Consider the following 23,028-nt stretch of genomic DNA (forward strand, 5'->3'; position numbering starts at 1 on the left):
GCATAAGACTAGTTTTTTCCAGCTAGAGACTGGCAGAAACTGAGACACATTCCTTAAAGCTCCTTGATATACCTGTACGTCATGCTGCTGATAAGGATGTATTAAGAGAGCTCAAGGGGGGAGCCCTCATCATACAGACATCGGGTTTGCTGCATATAAAAAATGTGGCAGAAGTGATCAAAATGTTGAACAGTTCTCAAAATGGTAGTAATGAAAACATCAGCTCATCTTGCAAGAAATGACACCTTACACAGCTCCATACACAGAAGTATGAAAACGTTATTAGCGCCGGAAGATGGCGAAACTCAAATGGTGCAAGTGCAATTTGTTATGCAGAAATAAGCCCTCATACAGCTCTGTACATGGAAATGAAAAAGTTATAGATATTAGAAGGTGGGGATCGAAAAATGAAGGACTGCACCCTTAAGGAGTTGAACCCCCCCCCCCCCCCCCTCCCTCGCTTGTCTGGAATAGATACAAAGACCACTTTAATTTATGGGTCAAAATGTCCACAGCTTTCTTTAAATCACTTAACTAAAACAATCAGGGGAGAATGGTGAAGGGTGGGATTCACCAACACCCTAATCCACAGCTGCCTGATGTACAGTATTCAGCCAGAGAACAACATTTTAGCAGAGCCAATATACTTTAATGGTTCCAATGACCCTAGCAAAAATACTCACTCCTGTGCCCTTGGATGATTTTACCATTTAAGGCATCCTTCCCGCTGGCCCCAGGATTTATAGGTTCCCCCGTCCCACAGTCATGGGCCCCCTTTGCTTGTTACTCGGTATGAGTCATTATGTTTCTATCCTCACGCATTAGGGAAGAGTCTGGGGTTCTTCCCACATGGCCCATATAGTCATCATTAGGCTAGTAAATAAATTGTGCATATTCTATAGTATATATTAGATAGCATATTCTTAACTTATAGTTACGGCTTTTATCTTCATCCTAGGACCACCAGATCTTGGACCGGAGAGTGAAACAGTGGATGTACCTTCTGAGGGGGAAATGTTAACATTATCTTGTTCAGCAACCGGGTACCCAGAGCCTGAGATAATCTGGCACCCCGCAGATCTAAAGGTTAGCATCTACATTCATCATGTAAAATTAGAATATAATTGAATGGGAATAACCACTTTTAGAGCCTCTAGTATTCCCTAATGATAAATGTGTTACTGCCATATGTATTTCAGATGCCATTATTGTGTAGTTCATATGTCATATGTATGGTATAGGCTATTTGATAACCTTACGGACCTATTATAAGATATAACATGTCCACTATGACTATATGTTTTATCATTCCAAGCCATCACAATGGGTACAGTGTCAACTCCTTGGATAGTCAAATGTTGCCATATACATTTTTTGGAAAACCCACTAAAGTCATCACCAATGAAGACTCCATGTTTTGAGAGCCCAGTGTCTATTGTTATTGCCCATTGTTATGTCACTGTGACTCAATGAACAGGACACATGTGACCAATGATGACTCCTTTTCAACATATCCTGTGGGTTTTGTGATCTACACTTAACTAATTCCACCCAAACAATGGTTATTCTTGTCATATTTCTAATTTGTTCCAAGGACTGTTTACAGTGATTGTTATATTTCTATTGCAGCCTTCCCAGACAGTTTCTGGCATGAGTGTAAAAAGCGAGGTTGCGGTGAAGGTCACCTCCAAGCTTGTTAATGATATTTCATGCACTGCAAAAAATACAATTGGATCCAAAGAGAAAAAATTCAAGCTAAGCATCTGTAAGTCAGGCTAAGGGAATCCTGGGGGTTGATTTCAGGGAAAGTACAAAATTCATACCAATTTCATATATTATTGTTCCTTTGTACCATATCATTAAAGAGAACCTGACACCAGGTTTTTCCCCATTAAACTACTAGAACCCTCAGACAGGGTATGACAAGTCCTTTCTAGAATTCCCCCTTTTATGTGAAATCTCACCCATTTACATATAAAAAGTCTCCCCCAGAGTCAGGTGAATATGATCCTTCTCACCTCATTTTCACATGAAATGAGTCAAATTTAGTGGTTGCAGGGGTAGTGTCACTTCCAAAGCCCCTATCTTCTGAGATTTCTTTTATAGAGAAATATGTGATATTCACATAAAAGAGGGAATTTACAAAGCACTATTCATACTGTACCAGAGGGGACTAATAGTTTAGTGGAGTAAATCCTGGTGACAGGCTCCCTTTAAGACCCAATATTCTGTGCTGATTTATATCACGATGCATCATTATACTGGTTATTCTACTGGCACACTATGTATGATCACATGTGGTACAAGAACAAGGGGGAACTATTGGGTGGTTCACATACATTATCACTGTTCTGTTCATTTCTAGGTTATGACATAGTTACATGCATTAGCTCAATTGGTTACATAAAAATAAATGTTGTTTAAAAGGTTTAATATGATATAGTACAATATGTATATTGGATAAGTGATTAGTAAGTTGTCCAAAATTACATATGCTCATATATATATATATATATATATATATATATATATATATATATATATATAATACTCATCACAATTGATTATGTTTCTTGTTTTTCTATAGCAAGCATGGTGGCCCCAAGCACAGCACCTGCTCAAGGTAAGTTTATATACTGTATATATAGGAGGGATTATTAGTTTTATATAGGCTATGCATATAATATATTAATATACAACTGTCCCTGGTATAAATATCATTATATAAAGTGTAAATGTATCCTCAGTTCCTCGATGGTAAACCTGTAATTTATTTTGCTGCCTCTATATCAACTTCCGCTCCTTATATGCTTTATGTTACATTGTACTGTAGATCTATGGCTCATGCTTTTAATTCTGTCTCATGCAGAACAAAGCGGCGGCAGCAGCACAGCCATTATTGCTGTGGTTGTCTGTGTACTGCTCCTTCTACTGGTGGTCGCTCTCTTCTACTTCTTACAGAAGAAAGGAAAGTTGGCCTGTGGTCGCTCAGAAAAACAGCCCCTGTAAGTCGTTTGGGCAGGGTGCATTTGAAAATTGGTGTTATACAGCATTTCAGTTCTTAAACCTTTTTTATGATTTCCTTTGATGTTTGTCTAACATGAATGTTCTCTACTTTAAAAATGATTGATAAGTAATAATGTATACACTAGTGGGAAATGGTTGTCTTATTAAAGGGGTTGGCCACTCTTTTACATAAGTTGCCCATGTGCCTTTACTGCCTTTTGGATAATCCCTGAAAGTTAAGCAATTGATTAATCATGCCTCATACTTACTTTTGTACTGTGAGCAGACCCTCCATACTTCTTTCTTCACATCTCTGACCTTTTCTGAATAGGAAGAGCTGCAGCAGGAGAGTTATGACTCATCCTGCTCCTACCCCCCCTAGTCTTTGCCAGTATGGCACTGTGAGGAGAGACACATAGAGCGTGATGCCTTAAGGACAACCTAGAGCAGTGCGAGAGACGGCAGCTGTGTGTGTATGCAGAGTGTGTGTGTGCATGGTGAGGCAAAGACATTGATACATATGAATGCAGAGATGTGTCTAAAGGAAGAGATTAATTGAAAAGTGGCCAACCCCTTTAAGAAGTGAGTAAAAAGTAGCAGCCTTCTCACAGAACTTAAAATCATAGGCATCTTCTCCTCTTTCAGTCAATAAGGGATCATTTATTAGACTTATTGATTCTGGCAATTTTTTAAATGTGCACCCATAGATAAAACATTTTTGCTATACTAAAGGCAGATAACTTACAAAGCCTTACATAACTTAAATGCCGCTCTTTCTATTTGGCAGCTTTCACCATTTTATTTTTCAACAGCTGTTCTTGGTGACTCCCTGCCAATATATGTGCCAGAATTATATTGTGTGCATCTGTTTTCTTCTATCATGTACTGTAAATGATATAATCATGCCTATGACATCCTTTTCCTGTCCATTCTACTAAAGCATACACTCTGCGTATCATATTTTCCCATAAGACATAATGGGCATGCAGATTGTAAAGTGTTGTGAGCTTCCTTTTACATAGGAGAACTGTTTTAGTTGTCTTACCTATTTGTTGACCCTCTTAAAGGGGTTCCAGGGATGAAGGCCCCCTTTTGAATAAAGCCACAGGTTGCGAAGATGCATGACTGTTCAATTGTAATAACTTGTAATCTTGGTCCAAATAGTTTAAAATGGTTGCTGTTGGGGGTAAATTGATGGAAATGTAATACTTTCCCCTCTGGTGTGCGTGCCTGGCTCAACTGAGGTGGGCCCATGGGGAAGATGTCATGTTCATTGCTTACTTGACTCTTGGTCAATTCCTGGCCTTAAACTTGACTGCTCTGTTCAAAGGTTTTTTGCCTTTGCAGTCATCAAAACTTAAAGGGATGGTGTTACCAATAGGACTCCTTTTTAAATCATGTGTCCATCACAAGAGTCAGAAACCCCCAGTGATCACCTGATGTCATCAGGCCAACCAGTCATAATCAGTACGGGGAATAAAGTACTGAACAATAAATCAGCCCCACGATAGTTGGAGTTTTCATTGTGAGGAGGCTTATGCTCGTTCTTATAAATTGTCCCTATCAGGAGATTTTCCTCTCTCTCTCTCTCTCTCTGAGAGAGAGAGGCAGGGCCGGGAACCTTTTTGGTTGAGAGAGCCATGAACACCACATATTTTAAAATGTAATTCCATGAGCCATACAATATGAATTTTATGTAAGACCAACACTTGTACAATGAGTCTCTGAATTCTTTTAAGTTATCTCAGAAGTAGCCACAGTGACGTCCCCAGTAGCCATTGCTCAGTAAATCACCCAGTAGCTATTAATCACAGTCACGTCCCTAGTAGCCATTACTAAGTGAAGTACCCAGTAGCTATTAGTCAGTGATGTCCCCAGTAGCCATTAGTCAAAGTGAAGCACCCACTAGCTGTAAGTCACAGTGATGCCCACTAGTAGCCATTATTTTATCTCCAGTAGCCAGCAGTCATGCAACTAGTACCAGTAATAATATCCCCAGTAGCCAGCAGTCTTGCAACTAGTACCAGTAAAGAAAAGAGATTTGTAGTTCCTGCTCACCTTCTGGCACGATTGACCCCCAGATGGTCACCATACTTGGGCCATCACACCTCTGCCAATTTTGGATTTTATATGAATACAAAATAAAGGAACTTTGTTTTATCTGCATATCCCCTGAGGCACGGACATCATTTTTTCTTTTGTGAACTAGTACCAGTAATAATATCCCCAGTAGCCAGCAGTCATGCTCCTAGTAGCCAGTATATTATCCCCAGTAGCCAGCAGTCATGCTCTTTGTAGCCAGTATATTATCCCCAGTAGCAAGCAGTCATGCCCCTAGTATTCAGCAGTAATATTCCCAGTAGCCAGCAGGCATTCCTCCAGTAGCCAGTAGTAATATCCCTAGTAGCCAGCAGTAATATCCCCAGTAGCCAGCAGTAATATCCCCAGTAGCCTGCAGTCATACCCCTAGTAGCCAGTATATTCCTAGTAGCCAGCAGTAATATCTTGAGAAGGCAGCAGTCACACCCAAGTAGCCAGTAGTAATATCCCCAGTAGTCAGCAGTCTTACCCCTAGTAGCCAGTATATTATCCCCAGTAGCCAGCAGTCATGCCCTCAGTAGCCATCAGTAATATTCCCAGTAGCTAGAAGTCATTCCCCTTGTAGCCAGTATATTATCCCCAGTAGCGAGCAATCATGCCCCCAGTGGCCAACAGTAATATACTTATTTCTTCCATTTTTACATAGCTATTTTACAGGGGGGGCAATCCTATATATATTCCTCAAAGGAATATGTTAAAGGATACCACAAAAATGCCATTTTCACTTTGTTGTTTTTAAGAAGTGCTAATGACCCCCCTCTATATTTAACCACTAGATACTACACCTGCCATTGATGAGGTATCAATCCCAATTTCTATTTTGGAGCAGCATTTATTTCTATATCTTTGGACAGCATTTTTAATTCTGAAATGCTTCTACAATTATTACAGCAGTGAATGCACTTTTCCCAGAGGAATGATGTTCTATTTCTATGGACTTTAATTTATTCTGATGAACCAAAAATACACTTAAGATGTGGCATCACCCCGCCTAAAGCTAAAAATTCCCTGGCCCATCTGTTTAAAGAGACCACAATTACAATGGTTACAAGCTATCTTTGTGGTCAAAGGAGAATAATTGTCTGTTATAGAAGGAAGTTCACATAATAGACACTAGTAATAGTGAAGATTTTTGCTTACAAGTCTCTATCATGTTAGTCTATGAATATATAGTCACATTGGCGGAAAAATCATTGCTATGAAAATTTAGAACAAATGCCGTACATTTTAAAGGAAATCTACCACCAGAATGAAGGATTGTCAGCCAAGCACACTTACATGCTGGTGTGTACCCCCTCTGGCAGGATCTGCACTTTGTTTATCTTTGTATGCCCTTGTTTTTCTAAAAACAAGGGCACAAGAAGCTAAAAGAAGAGTGAATCCTGCCAGAGAGGGTACACATAAGAATGTAAGCGTGCTTGGCTTACAATCCTTTATCCTGATGGTAGATTTCCCATCATGGCAAGTTGGGCCTATGATACCACAGGATACCCCCATCGCACCCTGAGATGACCGGAGCAGGTAGGTGCGCATGTGCAGGCTGCCCCGTGCATCTCTATGGAGCTTATGGAGATAGCTGAGCACCATACTCAGCAAACTCTGTCAGATTCTTTTTTAACAGTTCTTATTAGTCCTACTTGAGAAATTGAGCATGTGATTATTTGTACAGTATGCTACACATAGGCAGTCTCTTCTAAACCAAGCACATTGGCATACAGGTGTGTGCTCCCCCTGGCAGGATCTGCTCTTCTCTTAGCTTCTTATGCCTTGGTTTTTACCAAAAAAAGGCTTTCAAATGATGCAAATAAGTCTGAAGGCTCTGGGCTCCATAGGTGTCAAAGGGGTTTTCCCATGAAAGAAAATTCTCACATTTGAATCCCCTAGTTATGTTAACATAATAAAGATCATTTTAACCCTTTACTTCACAATTTTAGTGCAATTTTAGTGTGGGCGAGATCTCTCTAAGCAGAAACATTATGATCCATCTAGTGATGTAAGTTGACAATGTGGTTAGATTATCAGGGTACAGGATTATATACACTTTCATTTAGCTTCTGAACATTCACTAGGATCTAATACATAGAAAGAGAGATGAGACAGATCAGAGATGATATGATGAGATCCATTAGATGCCTATGGCACACAATGACAGTCGGCTCTCCTACATCTCTGCTATTCCACAAAACACTAGATCTGCTGTGCCTCCCCAGATAAAGAATTTATCTGTCTGTAGATTGTAGTTCTCCCCATGCTGCTGCTGGCAGGATGTCAGTTTATGTGTTAATGAGTGAGCTCTGTCCTGGACTGCAGGGGGGCGGGGCTAGAGTGCAGTGAGCAGAGAAAAAGTGAGAGACAAGCTCAATGACGCCTCATGCAAAATGGCTGTCACCCGACCCTAAAGTCAAAAGTTACAGGGTCGTGTCTGGGGCAGGTGAAATTGTGTACACCAGGACTAATAGAGACAGGTTGTACTTATATCTGTGAAATACTGTATTTTTATTAAAAACAGCTACACACACTGTCAGATATGATGTGCCTCCCTCCCTCTCCCCTGGATGAACAACTTATGACCCTAAAGTCAGAAGATCCAGGGTCTTAAACCAGCAATTGAAATTGTGTACACCAGCACTGATAGAGACAGGTTGGAATTATTTCTGTGAAATGCTGTATTTTTGTTAATAACAGTGAATTAGACAATGTGTTATTTTGTTATCCTGAGTACACTTAAGAAACTTATCTTTGTGGGAATACCCCTTTAAAGGACATCTACCACCAGTATCATGGTTTGTAAGCCAAGTACACTGACATACTAGTGTGTGCTGCCTCTGCCAGGATCTGCTCTTCTTTTAAGCTTCTTATGCCCTGTTTTTTACAAAAAAAAGGATTTTAAAATTATGCAAAAGATCCTGAGGGGCTCCAAGCTTCATAGGTGTTAATGGAGACTGAAGCCCCTCAGGCTCATTTGCATATTGTTTAAAGCCTTTTTCTCTTAAAAACAAGGGCATAGAAAACATAAAGAAGAACAGATCTTGTTAGAGGGGCACACACTAGTATGTCAGTGTGCTCGGTTTACAATCCTTCATCCTGGTGTTAGATCTCCTTTAAGATGCCAATAAACTCAAATTAATTCCATGGTCGCTATGACGGCAGCATCTAGGGAGCCAATTGCCAGCTATGATCTCCTACCCTACTTCTGCTCACTACTAACAAAGCACAAAGTTATGTTGGAAAATATTGCTAGCTCTTTGCTCCACCAATAAAAATAACTGGAATAATTAGTGAAAGCTTTTGAGTAGAGTGCACCATTAAGCCTGTGATGCCCATTTTCATGAGAGTGGAAATTACTGTATTTTGGGATTTCTAAACCTAGTAACATTTTCAGCCACAAAGTGACCATTAAGGTGTATGTGTTAACAAATTTTACTTTTAACATATGAAATATTGATTTCTGTAATAAAAAAAATATAGCTTTAACATTTAGTTTTGCTGCATTATGGAGACTTAAACTATTGTACTGTACTCATCCCTTGGGTGTTGTAAAGTACATTTGTGTCTGAGGCTAGAAAAGAAATCTGAAAATAACCTTGGCCTTATGTATCCAGTTAGATTAATCAGAAAGCATTCCTCTTTGCTTCAGGAAGCAATCTCCAGACTTCAAAGAATATGGAGAGTGAAGTACAACCGTTGAAAGAGGGCAGATTTCCACACACAACGGAATGCAAGGAGCTTTGATAAGACCAAGGCTTGAGAACAGCTACACATAGTTATGTTACACTGGCCCTGCAGGATTATAGAGAATGATTTTGAAAGCACCTTGTCTGTGTTCAATAAATGTTGATGAAAAGGGCCACATTGGAGGATAACATAATTAGGCACTTGTTTCACCTGCTCTATACCCAGAGCATATGTTTTGTATGGACCACTTTAGGACTGGTCAGCTGTTTTTATTTTCTTTTTTGAAGTCTCACAAATGCCATGACATCAATGGCTTTTCATACAATAACGTTGATTGGGACGGATGAAATATTTAAAGGAAATCTACCATCACAATCAAACATGATAAACTTACAAGTGCTGAGGGAGCAGATGAAGATGATACAGTGTAACAGACTGTAAAGCTAGATCACAGAGGGAGTAGGGTAGCCCCTTAGTCTCACTAACATAATTTTTAGAAGGCCATGAATAACCATTATAAGATGATTACCAGAGTCAATGTGCCTGGATCTATGAGTAAGTGCTTGATTTTGATGGTAGATTTCCTTTAGTGACTTTTTTCCACCTATAAATGCTCCAGTCCTGAATAGCTTTTATAAAGTATAAAGTAGTATTGTAGTATATGGTAGAAGTGATCAGGCTACCTGGTCCTGGGCCGCAGCCAAACTCTGTAAAAAAAACAAATCCAATAGTAATCTTACCTGTTGCCCCACAGCAGTCCTCTCTTCCTAAACTTAATTTCTGTGTTAACGCGCACGGGCAATAGAGCAGTGCATTATGTCATGACATTGGGGGTCACGTTTTCCCGACATGTTACCCGAATATTTCCGGTTTGCGCCGATTTTCCCTGAATTGCCCCGGGGTTTTGGCGCACGCGACCGGATTGTGGCGCATCGGCGCCGGCTGCACGCGACGGAAATCGGGGGCGTGGCCGAATGAAAACCTGACGGATTCGGAGAAACCGCTGGATTTAAAAAAAAAAAGTGTCACTTACCTGCACCAGGAATAGGATTGTGAACTCCGGCGGACTTCAGCGCAGCAGCAACACCTGGTGGACGTCGGAGGAACTGCCTTAGTGAAGACCCGAATCCACCGCAGATAACGTGCCGCTGGATCGCGAATGGACCAGGTAGGGAAATCTGCCCCATTGTGTCTGCCGACAATAGAGCCATACATTAATGCAGAGGAGAAGTGAAGGAAGTGAAGACTGCTGAGGGGAATGGAGAAGGTATGTCCCCTCCAATGTCCCCTTTCCTTTAGCATCTAGGGTAAAGGGAAATGCATGCTACAGGAGAGGGGACATTGAAAGAGGGGCATGCTACAGGAGAGGGGACATTGGAAGGGGGGCATGCTACAGGAGATGGGACGTTGGAAGGGGGGCATGCTACAGGAGAGGGGACATTGGAAGGGGGGCATGCTACAGGAGAGGGGACACTGGAGGGGGGGCATGCTACAGGAGAGGGGACACTGGAGGTGGGGCATGCTACAGGAGAGGGGACATTGGAAGGGGGGCACGCTACAGGAGAGGGGACATTGGAAGGGGGGCATGCTACAGGAGAGGGGACATTGGAAGGGGGGCACGCTACAGGAGAGGGGACATTGGAGGGGGGGCATGCTACAGGAGAGGGGACACTGGAGGGGGGGCATGCTACAGGAGAGGGGACACTGGAGGGGGGGCATGCTACAGGAGAGGGGACACTGGAGGGGGGGCATGCTACAGGAGAGGGGACATTGGAAGGGGGGCATGCTACAGGAGAGGGAACACTGGAGGACTGTATAAGCTGGCCACACAGGGAGTTATGGTGGCGCATTAAAACATACATTTTTGGTTATGAGACAATAAGACCAGAAAACTGGCCCTTGGAAAAAAGTTATGGACCATAGCTGGTCCCTGGGCAACAAAAGGTTGGGGACCACTGCCTTAGAGAATATGTCTTCCTGTTTGCCTATCCTGTGACTATGTATTCAGAAACTGTGTACATCATGAGTATTTTCCCAGCCCAATGAATACCTTCTGAGTAAGTGGGCTGTTTTTATTGTCTCTATTGTTTCTATTGTTGAGCATAGCAATCTGAGCCAATCAGATGTGTAATATGGTCTGTTCCTCCTCCACAATGCTATTGGTCATGTACGATTAGTCATGTGTTGGATGGAGAGCCTAGCATTCATGACAATGGGTAGCTTCAGCCTCTCAGTCAGCTTTGATTGTTTTGCCGCCATCATGTGAAACTATGGGAATACAATTGTTTCTCAAAGCCAAAGATATCTGCTACTGTGAGGACTGACATAAACAAATCCTCATGGAACATGGAAGAATATATTTACCCTTTTCCATGTAGTAGTCCCCTCTATGATGGCTTCCAGCTGAAGACTAATCAGAGATTAGCACATTGCCTCCGCTGAGTATAAAAAGAAAAGCACAATCTCGCCCCGTTCTCTGCTTCCTCATAGAGTTCACTTGTGTCAAATATTGTTTGTTTGGCTTTTTCAAACATCCTGTCAGGAAACTCATAGAACTCACGATTTAATATTTGTCCATCTGCATAAGACTTCAGGTCAGACTGTGCAAAGTAGAGGTTTAGTAGAGGTCTATCTAGAGGTTCTGTAGGTTCAGAGCCAGACATTGTTTATGAAATTTCAGCACCAAATTAATACTTTTTTAACTTAAAAAAATAAGTATTTTTTTTACAATTTTCTTCAATCGAGTTGAGTGGCAGCTTGTTTTCTTGTTGGACAAAACACAGTTCTTATTAGTACCACATAGAGGTACATTTTTTTAAATCATTTTTATTCCGTGAGGTGACGAAAATTAGAGTAATTCCCTCAGTGTATATTATTATTAGTGTATATAGGGAGGAATAAGGGGGCAGAGGTTGCACCCTACCCCTGTTTGAAATTTCAAAGATGATCAAAGAGGGGGATCAGTCATAAGTAGAAATGCGCACATACCAGTTGCTCTGGACATGCGTCTGCCTCTTGTCATCACCTCTGTCTTTTCATTTACATTTTGTTTTGATTGTATTATTCTAATAAGTTGGTCCTCTGACATTTCTATTTTAGATCTCAGGATCCAGCTTCAGCTGAACTTGCTGTTGAGTTAAAATCAGAAAAACGAAATGAACAACGCGTGTTATTGGGCTCTCGGGGAGGAGGAGGTCCAGCTGCAGAGGTCAGCCCTTGATCTATAATATATTTTTCGATGTAGCCTGAAAAACTTTGCTCTCCTGATGTTATGTTTTTTTATTTCCTCAGTGTTAACAAGACTGGAGGCTCTCCTGTTCTATGGATAGCGCCATCTTATTGCGACCAGGAAGTCAGCTGACATCTCCAGCCTGTGGATTCATGTTTTCAGGACTTCTTGCACTTGAAACAGAGTTGCAACAGAAATTAAAGAAAATGCAAGGACTCAATCTATAAGAGATTACGCATCAAGGTCCCACAAATTCCCAGTCAGATTTTTGGGAATGCTTTATTCTGTTCGGGGTCTTATTCCTTTTTTCATTTGAAGAACTTTTAAAAGTTCACTTATAAAGGTCTGCTACTGGGTATACTACCCTGTTGCCTTAAATGGCAATTGGCCATTGCTGCATTGTCCACCACAGACCTCAGTCAGTTACTCTTATTTGTTGCAGATTATTGTTTATATGCATATGATTTTGCTAATTTTTTTACCATTTTTTTAACTTCAATATTGTGTAAATGATTTCCACTATCCTACTGTCCTGCTGTTTTTCAAGCATGCCTTGGGGCAACAGATCTCAGTGGGCTTTAAACTGTTACACTGGTCTTGGCCTGCTTCTGTCCGGCCTGTATGTATATAATGTATTTCTCTATGGTCATTACACTGGTCAGACCCCTATATACTTGTAAGATCTCATTATTTCTTGTTGAGCTAGTATCAAAGTGGATGTACAGTAATCTGAGGTAGGGAAAAAACATACAGTCCCTCTACATGACGAAGCAGGTTCTAAGGGTATTCTTCACTCTATGCCAGGTATTGGAACTCAGCCCCATTCACCTCAGTGTGTCTGACCACAAGCTTTTCTATCGCTTCCAGAAAAGACCAGCAAGATTACCAATGCAGCTCTGGACTGTAACACTCGTAGTGTACGTGAGAGGGAGAATCCCTGGATCATATAGAAATTAAGTTTCGGACATACCAATGCTTTTGGAATGTGAATTTATTATATAATATTCACATTCACATATATATATATATATATATATATTCACATTCCAATAGTATTAGTATATGTGTGTATATATATATATATATATATATATATATATATATATATATATATATTACACTCATGGCCAGGGTAAAGAGGCATTCCTGAGTATATATTTGTGTCTCCATGTGATATGGCAATGGGTGGTGTTATACACAAACTGCAGGCTTTGTTTATCTATAAACCTCCTCAGTCAAGTGATAAATATATTCAAAATATATTGGAGCAGATTTATCAAGCTGTCTGAAAGTCAGAATATTTCTAGTTGCCCATGGCAACCAATCACAGCTCCCCTTTAAAATATTCATGAGCACTGGTAAAATGAAAGCTGAGCTGTGATTGGTTGCCATGGGCAACTAGAAATATTCTGACTTTCAGACAGCTTGATAAATCTGCCTCATTGTGTGACATTTATAGATTTTGGCGCAGGATCCATTTTTTTTGGCGCAGGAATCATGCTAAAATTATCACTGGGATGTTAGGTTGTGGCGCAAGGGGTTAATGAATTGATGCAAGCCTAAAAAGGGTTAGAACTGTCTCGACATTCATAAAGGTGAAATAGAACTCCACAGACTAGTTTTTTGCAGCTCTAAGTGTCCGCCAAAATTGCACCAAAAATAAAAAATTTGGGAGTGTCTGAAAGGTGCCAATATTGTGGTGCAGACACCAAAAAAATACATCAGTTTTCTGTTGGAAAGGCAGTAATGAGCTATTATGTTTAATCCGAGAGCCAGTTTCCTCATTCTTTCAAGAAACTGACAATTTTTTAGGGAATACATGAGGAGGATGTCTTCGGATTGACACATAAATATGATGTGACTTGGCCTAGGACCACTCTTAGGTGCATTACAGCTTAATAAAGTTATTGCTGGGTGAATAAAAGGAATTTTTTCACCAATAATTGAGGAGTGCTTAATAATGTCTGATTTAGCTGCAGCAGTCTTCGTGCCTATATAACCTCATGCATTCTTCCAGTCCTCCTCACCAAGCCCCCGCTTGCTTATATATATATACACATGACAGGAATTGGGGAGGGGGAGGGAGCTGCATGAATGTGGAGGTGAGGAGACAGACACAGGCAAACACAGGCTGCAGCTGCTCCCCTGGGATTTACCACAAACTGCTGGCAGGGAGCCAGGTAATGTGAATTAAACTTATATAAACTACTGAAATGATTCTGAATGTTGACAAAGGCATTTTAAAAATCAGTATATCATAGGCTATTGTCAGTGGCTAAAATTACATTCCTGGTGACAGGTACAATCTGGTTTACATTACATTGAGCAGGCCGAGTTATATCTGTGAACTACGGTACTTTTTATCCGTCTTTAAGCTTTGCAATTATTTTCCATCATCCAGCAGCTGGTTATTTAAATTCCCCTGCACTAAATTAAAAATTTCTTCCTTAACCTCAGTGTTGGATCACAAGGCAAAGAAAACAAACATCACTAAGATTCTATGAGTATGCATATAATTAGAAATTTATGAAAGGAGTCCAAGATGAAGATGGCATGTAACAAGAAAAAGTGCATGGGAAGTGGTTGAAAAAAGAATAAAATCCCATACAAAATTAAAAAGAAAATAAAGTTTTTAAGTATTACGAAGAGCCAGAACACAATCCCTGCAAGAATTTAAATCCCCTGTGGCTTCTCCTGCCATGCAGGATTTACATACAATTTCATTTTTGGGCAAACAGAATGTATTTATTAAAAGTAACACAGAACTTTCTAGTATACTTCTCTCTTCCCTTGCAGATGCTAGAACCTAGTAGCCCGGGCAATTTGGAAAGGGGCTCTCTAAGAAGGCAAAAGGACCTCTCTTTTTTTTTTCTGTTAATTGGGTTATAGAAAATAAAACGGCCACCATCACGCTCTCGTTTGAGAATCCTTTCCTAGAATGTAGCCAGGAAAGGCTACCTAACAGACACCCGCAAGGGTAAAAGTGAATTGAGGGCATTGTCGGTGTTTGTAAAGTTCAGTTAATTGAAGCAGGGAAATGTCCAAGCTATTTGTACTGAGGAAAGTCCCTTAAATGTGTTTTCCCCAGTTCCCAGAAAACTCTTTAATCCTTGTGTTATGGTCTGTCCTATAAAACCCTGCACTTGATACAACACAGGGGGTAGCAACCAATCACTGCACTGTTTTTTACTTATTATCAATAGCAGGATATAAAATAAAAGGTGAGGAGGTGTGTTAGGTTGGTGTGGGCTACAAAGACATTTTTACTTTTAGACATTTTTATAGCTGCCCCCAAGTGTAATAATTTATTTTTTAGCATTCATTAACCCCTTGATGCCTAGCCTCTGTAAATTATTGAGCTTACTATTGCAATTGGAGTATGAAGTATTATACAGTGCACACCTTCCTGTAACTGCCAATGTCAATGCTGGCACCGATAACGATGGTTAAGATGGTTAAACTGTAAGATGCTGTGGTCTTACCCGACAATGGCAATTAATAGTGCTTGGCGCTGCCATCTTTAAATGATAATCAGCACCCTCCTATGATGTCATTGGAGGGTGTCCATCAGTTACCGTGACAGCTTGCTGATAACTGTCATTTGGTCTCCTATATTACATACTGTAATATGTAAGCAGTGTACCAGCAATCCCTGGATTATGTACAAGATAGTAAATACCAACAAAAAGCATACAAGACCAAAAATCGTACTCCAAGTACCAAAAAGTAATTCAAAGTATAAATCTTTATTAATACATCTAGAGAATCAAAAATTGGACATTAAAAACACACACGTTAAAAATCACACTAACAAACAACATGGTGGTGGTCAGTCCATTATCCATAGTACAAAATAACAAGTCATGTAAACATACCAAATGAATCAATATATATAGAAAGATAGTGGCTGTGCTGAGCACAAAATTGCAGAGTCTACCCAGGTACTACCACAAGTGTCAAGGAAAAGTACCTGTGCCGCAAGTCAATAAGCCCCAGACTACCACCACAGCACCCCTAAGGGTTGTTTAAAACAGCATAGGGATCTGTTACAAGAGAGGTGGGTACGGCTATTGGTATTCATAATATGTACAAGATAGGTTCTTTAGGTTTGTTCTTAAGTTGAATCTGTATGTATGTCGGAACTGGTATATTTTATAATTATAACTCCAGGATTTTCTAAAATTTTTGCTGTCATGGGAACAAGGATTATCAATAAAACTTAATTGTAGAAACCTTATAGCTGATCATGGCACCCGAGGAATAAAGTAAAGCATCCAGAGAGATTCACAGTGGTCACTGTGGGCAGAGAGTATGGGTTGCCTGTAAGTCGCTGTCCTTAAAGAGGACCTGTCACCTATAAAAAGGCAATAGGAGCTGCTTACCAAAGTAAGAAGATCCTACCCCTAACTCAGATATAGTTGTGTAACACTGCTAGCTTTATCGGACCCCTCCTATAAAGCTAGAAGACACTGCCGCGAAGCACAATAGGAAAGCCGAACTGCGCTTAAAGCGGTCCAGCATATTCATGAGGGGGGGAGGTCCGATACGCAGCTTCTTCCCCTGACTTCCCCTCCCACTCGCTTTGAGCGCGGATCCGTGTTTCTATTGTACTTTGCACCAGTGTCTGCTAGCTTAATCAGAACAATGCCACTAGAACAATGTGTGCTTCAGAAAACAAGACCTTATAGGGCTGTGTACATGGACATATCAAAAGGATATGGCTTGTGGAATGAGGGGAATAAAAAACCAAAACAAAAAAAACAAATACTCTGAGCTTCAAGGTTTTAAAATGTTTTTCCTCGTATGTAGACATGCCCTAAGACAATTGCCTGTGGCTCTCCTTTGTTAGACAGCTACTATTGAGAAAGAGGTCACATTTGCCAATAACAAGTGACTGCTGAGAGAAGGCCAAACAGTCCCAAAAAAAGTAGGCACATTTCCCAGGCCCAGTGGACTGCTTACAAATATCTGCCTCTTTCTCTGTTATCTTATATGCTATGTATGTCCCAAAAGAGGGTTGTGAAGAGTTGTATTCTACAGTAATGAATGGAAACTAAATATTGATTTGGACAGGAACATGATTACCTAAATACAGTTCTTTAGTAATTTCTGGACAGATACTAAATTATGGGATAAGAAATGAGTGATAGACCCCTTAACACATGGAAACACATCAATATTCATGGGCCGATGAAAAGAATTTGAACAATTTTCTTTGTATTGATTACATTGATTGTTATTGATGTGAATCAATCAAAGGGACATCTCTCCGTGATGAATGTGTAACATGTAGACACATTTGACATTTGGGCTGATGATTTTCCCTTAAGGATCAGATGGAGACATTTTGCAGAGAATATGACACACCAAAACTTTAGACCCCCCTCAAAAAGTGAGAGGGAGTCAGACTGCCCACTCTCTATGAACATGCATGCACCTCATCCTAGATATCAGAACAGATGGCTCCACTATGGTAGACGCACACCAGTTCACGTTTCCCTGCTCTTAACAGTTTTCAGAAAACAAGAATATTAAACATAATGGCCCACATTTATTAAAGCGTTTGCACCATTTTTGCATTGACTTTGCACTGAAAACAACGTGCAAACTGCTTGCACATGTATTTATAAAGTGTCTGCACCAGTTTTGTCTTGCGGCTGCACTGTGTCCGATAAGACAGAAAAAATGTGCACCAAAAGGGGTATGTTAGTGCTTAGTCGGAGTTTGCGCCACATTTATTACTGACTGTGCACCACTATTCTGTCTGTGCCACAATTCTGCCGCAAGAAATAATGGTGCACACTTCCCAAGCAGTGCAGGGGGTTCGAGGTTCATAGCATCATAGTATCATAGTATCATAGTATATAAGGCTGGAAAAAGAAGCAAGTCCATCAAGTCCAACCTTTAAGAATTAAATAAATGTTTTATCCCCATAACCTGTGATATTTTTTCTCTCCAGAAAGGCATCCAGGCCTCTCTTGAACATGTACATAGAGTCCGCCATAACAACCTCCTGCGGCAGAGAATTCCATAGTCTCACTGCTCTTACAGTAAAGAACTTTTGTCTATGTTGATGGTAAAATCGCCTCTCCTCTAGGCGTAGAGGATGCCCCCTTGTCCTGGTCACAGGCATGAAGATTGTGCACCAGTTCTGATCAATTTGGCGCAATGTGGGCCAATATGTGGTAATTGGCTGTAGAAAAGGTCTCTAAAAATTATAGGTTGCCAACCATACACCCCCTTAGGTGCACATTTTTTCTGTCTTGTCAGACATAGTGCAGCTGCAAGACAAAACTGGCGCAGACACTTTATAAATACATGTGCAAGCAGTATTGTAGGTTCCCCATTAAGACATTATGTTCCTCCCTGTGGAGGTAAACGCATGTAAATAACAACTGGTTACTAGGCTGTTACTGTACTTGCTATTGTTTAAACAGCGGGCAAAGGCCCTGGAAACTTTCCAGTTCTGTAACACAATGAATGGATATCCTGACGGACTTGTAATGATGTACGATGTTCATACTTGTATGAAGCACCTGGAAACAGGTCATGGTATTGTGTTATATCATTTTATCGTATTGGTCCACATTACAGAAAGCCTGGACAAGATATTGTGCAATTTGTTAAAATATTGGAAAAATTTGGATGCAACGTCATCCAACGTTAGATATGCAACAGTATATCTAATGTCACCAAATGGTGACATTAGATATACTGTATATTGCAGTACCAATGTCATTGCTGGCAGGATGTATAACATACATGGAGCACACAGTCATTAAAATTATCAGAAACTTCTTCAGCTGCCAGAGATGCATAAACATTCCCAATTACTTGTTACATTAATATTTTATTGTGTGGGAGACGTTACTACTGATCAGTAAATCTTAATTATGTAAATTAAGTCAGTGGCTGATGAATATTTTCTAGCATAGTTTGTTGGAAGCTGCTGGTGACAAGTTGTGAAAAAAACATTTGTTAAATAGAGAGATTTGTGGGAAAACATGCAACGGTTTAGTAACAGAAATAGAAATGCTGCTAATGGGAATTTGTGTGCTCAGAGAATCAAAGTGACTTCAGCTATAATTCTGCCTGAGTTGTAGGAAAAGAGACATCTGTAATTGCAATCCACTTGTGAAGGCTTTGTTCCAGACACACACAGAAAATTTACTCACCTGTCCTGATGCATTCCCTGAAAGTGCATTGTCCATTCGGAATGCGCTGTGCTGCGATTCACCACGATCGTGAGCCCAATATCCTGCATGAGTCGTTTCCCCTCTCAGGTCTGCCGGAGCTCACCTTCTTCTTCCCGCTGTATGTAAGTGCATGTCTTGCGACACAATTTGAAAGTTAAATCCCACGCTCAGTCCGAATCAGTCGGATCGTCTGACGATTTCTGTTGAATGAAAGCCAGCACAACGCCACAATCAGATCGCGTGTGACACAATCCCCAGTTAAATGCCTGTCACAGCGATACAAATCCCGAAAACATCGGAAAATCCAACAAAAAATCCGTCTGCAGCCCCTCAGTAAATAAGCCCCAATGTCTTGCTCAACCCCCTTATTCCTGAGGGGGGGGAGGTTAGGAGTGTTAGTGTAAGTTAGACATATGGAAATATATATCCAGAAATATATATCAATAGAACATCAAAAATAAATGCAACACCCCTGCCAACATATAGGCAAGGTGGTAGTATAGCGCCCTCCCTATGTAAGGAGCCTTATCACCTCTCTAGGAGGTCTCTAAGTACTGGAGAACATAGTAATTGCATACTTAATGCTATTGTCCAATGATGTTCTTGTAAAGCAAGCTGGAAGCTGATTGGAGGAGTGCTACAACTTCACCGAGGGAGTAAACCCCCTGGTGGGTGGGAGCATATGGTCTGTTCCTCACTGAATGGGGGTAGTGTCCCTCACTGTATGGCGGTAGTGCTCCTCACTGTATGGGGGTAGTGTTCCTCACTGTATGGGCTTATTCACATGGCCGTCTGCGGCCGCATGTACATCCCCACAGACGGCAATAGTGGCACGGTGGGGATATGGGATCCGGGCCGCACACCGCAAAAAGATAGAGCATGCTCTATCTTTCGGCGTGTGTGCGGCCGTGAGCCGCTGTTTTCTACGGAGGGAGGAGGGGTCACCTCCTCCTCCTCTCCAGCACATGGCGGTATGCCTGCACGGGGGGCATACCGCGTGTGAATGTACCCTATGGCTGTATTTTTCACTGTATGGAGGTAGTGTTCCTCACTATGGCAGTAGTGTTCCTCACTGTATGGGGGTAATGTTCCTCACAGTATGGTGGTAGTGTTCCTCACTGTATGGCAGTAGTGTCCCTCAATGATTGGCAGTAGTGTTCCTCACTGTATGGGGGTAGTATTCCTCACTGTATGGGGGTAGTGTTCCTTACTGAATGGGGGTAGTGTCCCTCACCGAATGGCGGTAGTGTTCCTTACATTATGGGGGTAGTGTTCCTCACTGTGTGGCGGTATTGTCCCTCATTGTGTGGCAGCGGTGTCCCACACTGTATGGCATTAGTGTTCCTCACTGTATGATGGTAGTGTCCCTCACTGTATGGCAGTAGTGTTCCTCACTGTATGGGGATAGTGTTCCTCACTGTATGGCTGTATTCCTTACTGTGTGGCGATAGTGTTCCTCACTGTATGGTGGTAGTGTTCCTCACTGTATGGCGGTAGTTTTCCTCACTGTTTGGCGGTAGTGTTCTTCACTGTATGGTGGTAGTGTTCCTCACTGTATGGCGTCAGTGTTCCTCACTGTATGGCTGTAGTCTTCACTGTATGGAGGTAGTGTTCCTCACTGTATGACCACAGACAACAAGGTATCAGCAACGGGATCAACAGACCGGAACATCCTTGACCAAGTCAGGCCACCAAAAGTAGCGGGAGATGAGGGCCACGGAGCATTGCACCCCAGGGTGCCCAGCCAGGCGCTAAGAATGTCCCCAAAACAAAATCCTCTTCCACAGTGCAGGTCGGACATATGTCTTGCAAGGGGGAAGCTGCCAAAGATCCACCAGAGTGGCAACAACCAATTGTTCCGGAGAGATAATATGCTGAGGAACTGGCTCTTCTCCAACGACAATGGAGGCATGGGAAAGGGCATCCGCTTTGATGTTCTTCTCTGCAGATCTAAAGTGGATTATCAGGTTAAAGCGGGAGAAGAAGAGTGGCCATCGGGCTTGCCTGGGATTAAGACGTTGGGCTGTCTGAAGATAAGAGAGGTTCTTATGATCTGTGTAAACGCAGACTAGATGGCGAGCTCCCTCCAAAAGGTATCGCCATTCTTCCAGGGCAAGTTTGATGGCATAAAGTTCTCTATCCCCTATAGAGTAATTCCTCTCTGTGTGAGAAAAGGTTTTAGAATAGAAGCTGCATGTTAGCGTTTGGCCCTTAGGCCCTTTCTGGGTGAGCACCGCCCCTGCACCTACAGAAGATGCATCTACCTCCAGAATAAAAGGCTTCTCCGTGTTGGGTCTAGAGAGAACAGGAGCCATGGCAAAGGCTGACTTTAACTTTGAGAAGGCTTCTTCAGTTGCCGAAGGTCAGAGGCGTGGATTAGCGCCCTTCCTGGTGAGCGCCACGATGGGAGAGAATAGAAAAATGTGGGATAAACTGCCAGTAGTAGTTTGCGAAGCCCAAGAACCTCTGGATGGCTCTTAGACCTTCTGGACACGGCCACTGCAGAACTGCCAACAGTTTGGCTGGATCATCTGGAGACCTTTGTCAGAGATTATGTAACCGGGAAAAGGTAGGCCTCGTTGGTGGAACAGACAATTCTCGAACTTGCCGCACATGAGACTGGTGGGACTCAAGGTCCGGCGAGAAGACCAAAATGTTGTCCAACTAGACCACAACACACTTATACAGCAAATCTCGAATGATGTAATTGAAGAATTCCTGGAAGACAGCTGGAGCATTACAAAGTCCAAATGGCATCACAAGATTTTTGAAATGTCCATCTCGGGTGTTAAATGTTGTCTTCCATGCATCACCCATGCACGGTTGTAGAGCTCTATGATCAACGCCAGAGGGTAGCGGTTCTTAACCGTGATCCTGTTAAGTCCGCTATTGGTAACAAAGAAGAATCCTGCGCTCGCAGGAGAGGAGGAATTCCATATGAAACATTTTTGCAGGTTCTTCTTGATATACTACGACATGGTGGTCTCGGGAACAGAGAGCGGGTACATCCGACCTTGGGGTGGAGAGGTACCTGGCAACAAATCAATAGGGCAGTTGTAGGGAGTGTGAAGTGGCAAAGTCTCTGCCTGCTTCTTGGAGAACACGTCAGTGAAGTCCCAGTAACATGCTGGTAGGCCTTCCAAGGGCTTGGGAGACACGGAGGAGACCACGACAGGTACTGGTAGAAGCCTTCCGGGAAAATGGCCAGCGCCAATTAATGATGCGCAGGCCCTTTAAATTTCCTGAAGCCTGCGTGTGCCCTAGGAGACGGCGATGCTCACACGGAGCGAGGACAGGAATCAGGAGCGGGGACAGCGCTGCGCCTGCAGGGAATCAGGATCATGGGTATGGGTCGCGGGAGCACCCGTTCCAGCCGCTTTTTTGCCATTTATCCACCCATGAATATTTGGATAAAAAAATTATCAAACTGTAAATTGATATAAATTAAAATTCCAGTACATATCGCAAAAAAATGACACCTTACGTTGGATCGGTGCTTCAAAGTATGGAAAAGTTATAGAATGTCAAATATTTTTTTGTACAAAAGATTAAACATTTTTTAAATCTACTAAAACCTAGTAAAACCTTTATGAGTTTGGTATCCCTGTATTTGTATCAAAGAATCAAGAAGAAGTTTCATCAAAAACAGAGCCCACGTGAAATCACCACAAATGTTTTTTTTTGTCAATTTCACTGCAAGTTTTTTTCCAGCTTTCCAGTATATTGCATGGAATATTAAATGGTGCCACTAAAAAGTACAATTTGTCCCGGAGATAACAAGCCCTCATACATCTCTGTAAACTTAACCCGTTAATGACCGCC

General features: G+C 41.6%; 1 protein-coding gene across 1 annotated transcript in view; it reads left to right on the forward strand.

Annotated features, from left to right (window-relative positions):
- Window positions 1-12,679, forward strand: part of BCAM (basal cell adhesion molecule (Lutheran blood group)) — a 39,671-nt gene extending 26,992 nt beyond the window's left edge. Inside the window, exons 11-16 of the mRNA XM_072110398.1 lie at window positions 959-1,086; window positions 1,630-1,765; window positions 2,588-2,623; window positions 2,870-3,005; window positions 11,881-11,989; window positions 12,073-12,679. Coding sequence (XP_071966499.1) covers window positions 959-1,086; window positions 1,630-1,765; window positions 2,588-2,623; window positions 2,870-3,005; window positions 11,881-11,989; window positions 12,073-12,078 — 551 coding nt within the window. The 3' untranslated portion in view covers window positions 12,079-12,679. The remainder of the gene's footprint in view (window positions 1-958; window positions 1,087-1,629; window positions 1,766-2,587; window positions 2,624-2,869; window positions 3,006-11,880; window positions 11,990-12,072) is intronic.
- The last annotated feature ends 10,349 nt before the right edge of the window (window positions 12,680-23,028 follow it).

The sequence above is a fragment of the Engystomops pustulosus genome, chromosome 6 (assembly GCF_040894005.1).
Source record: "Engystomops pustulosus chromosome 6, aEngPut4.maternal, whole genome shotgun sequence".
Taxonomy (NCBI): Eukaryota; Metazoa; Chordata; class Amphibia; order Anura; family Leptodactylidae; genus Engystomops; species Engystomops pustulosus.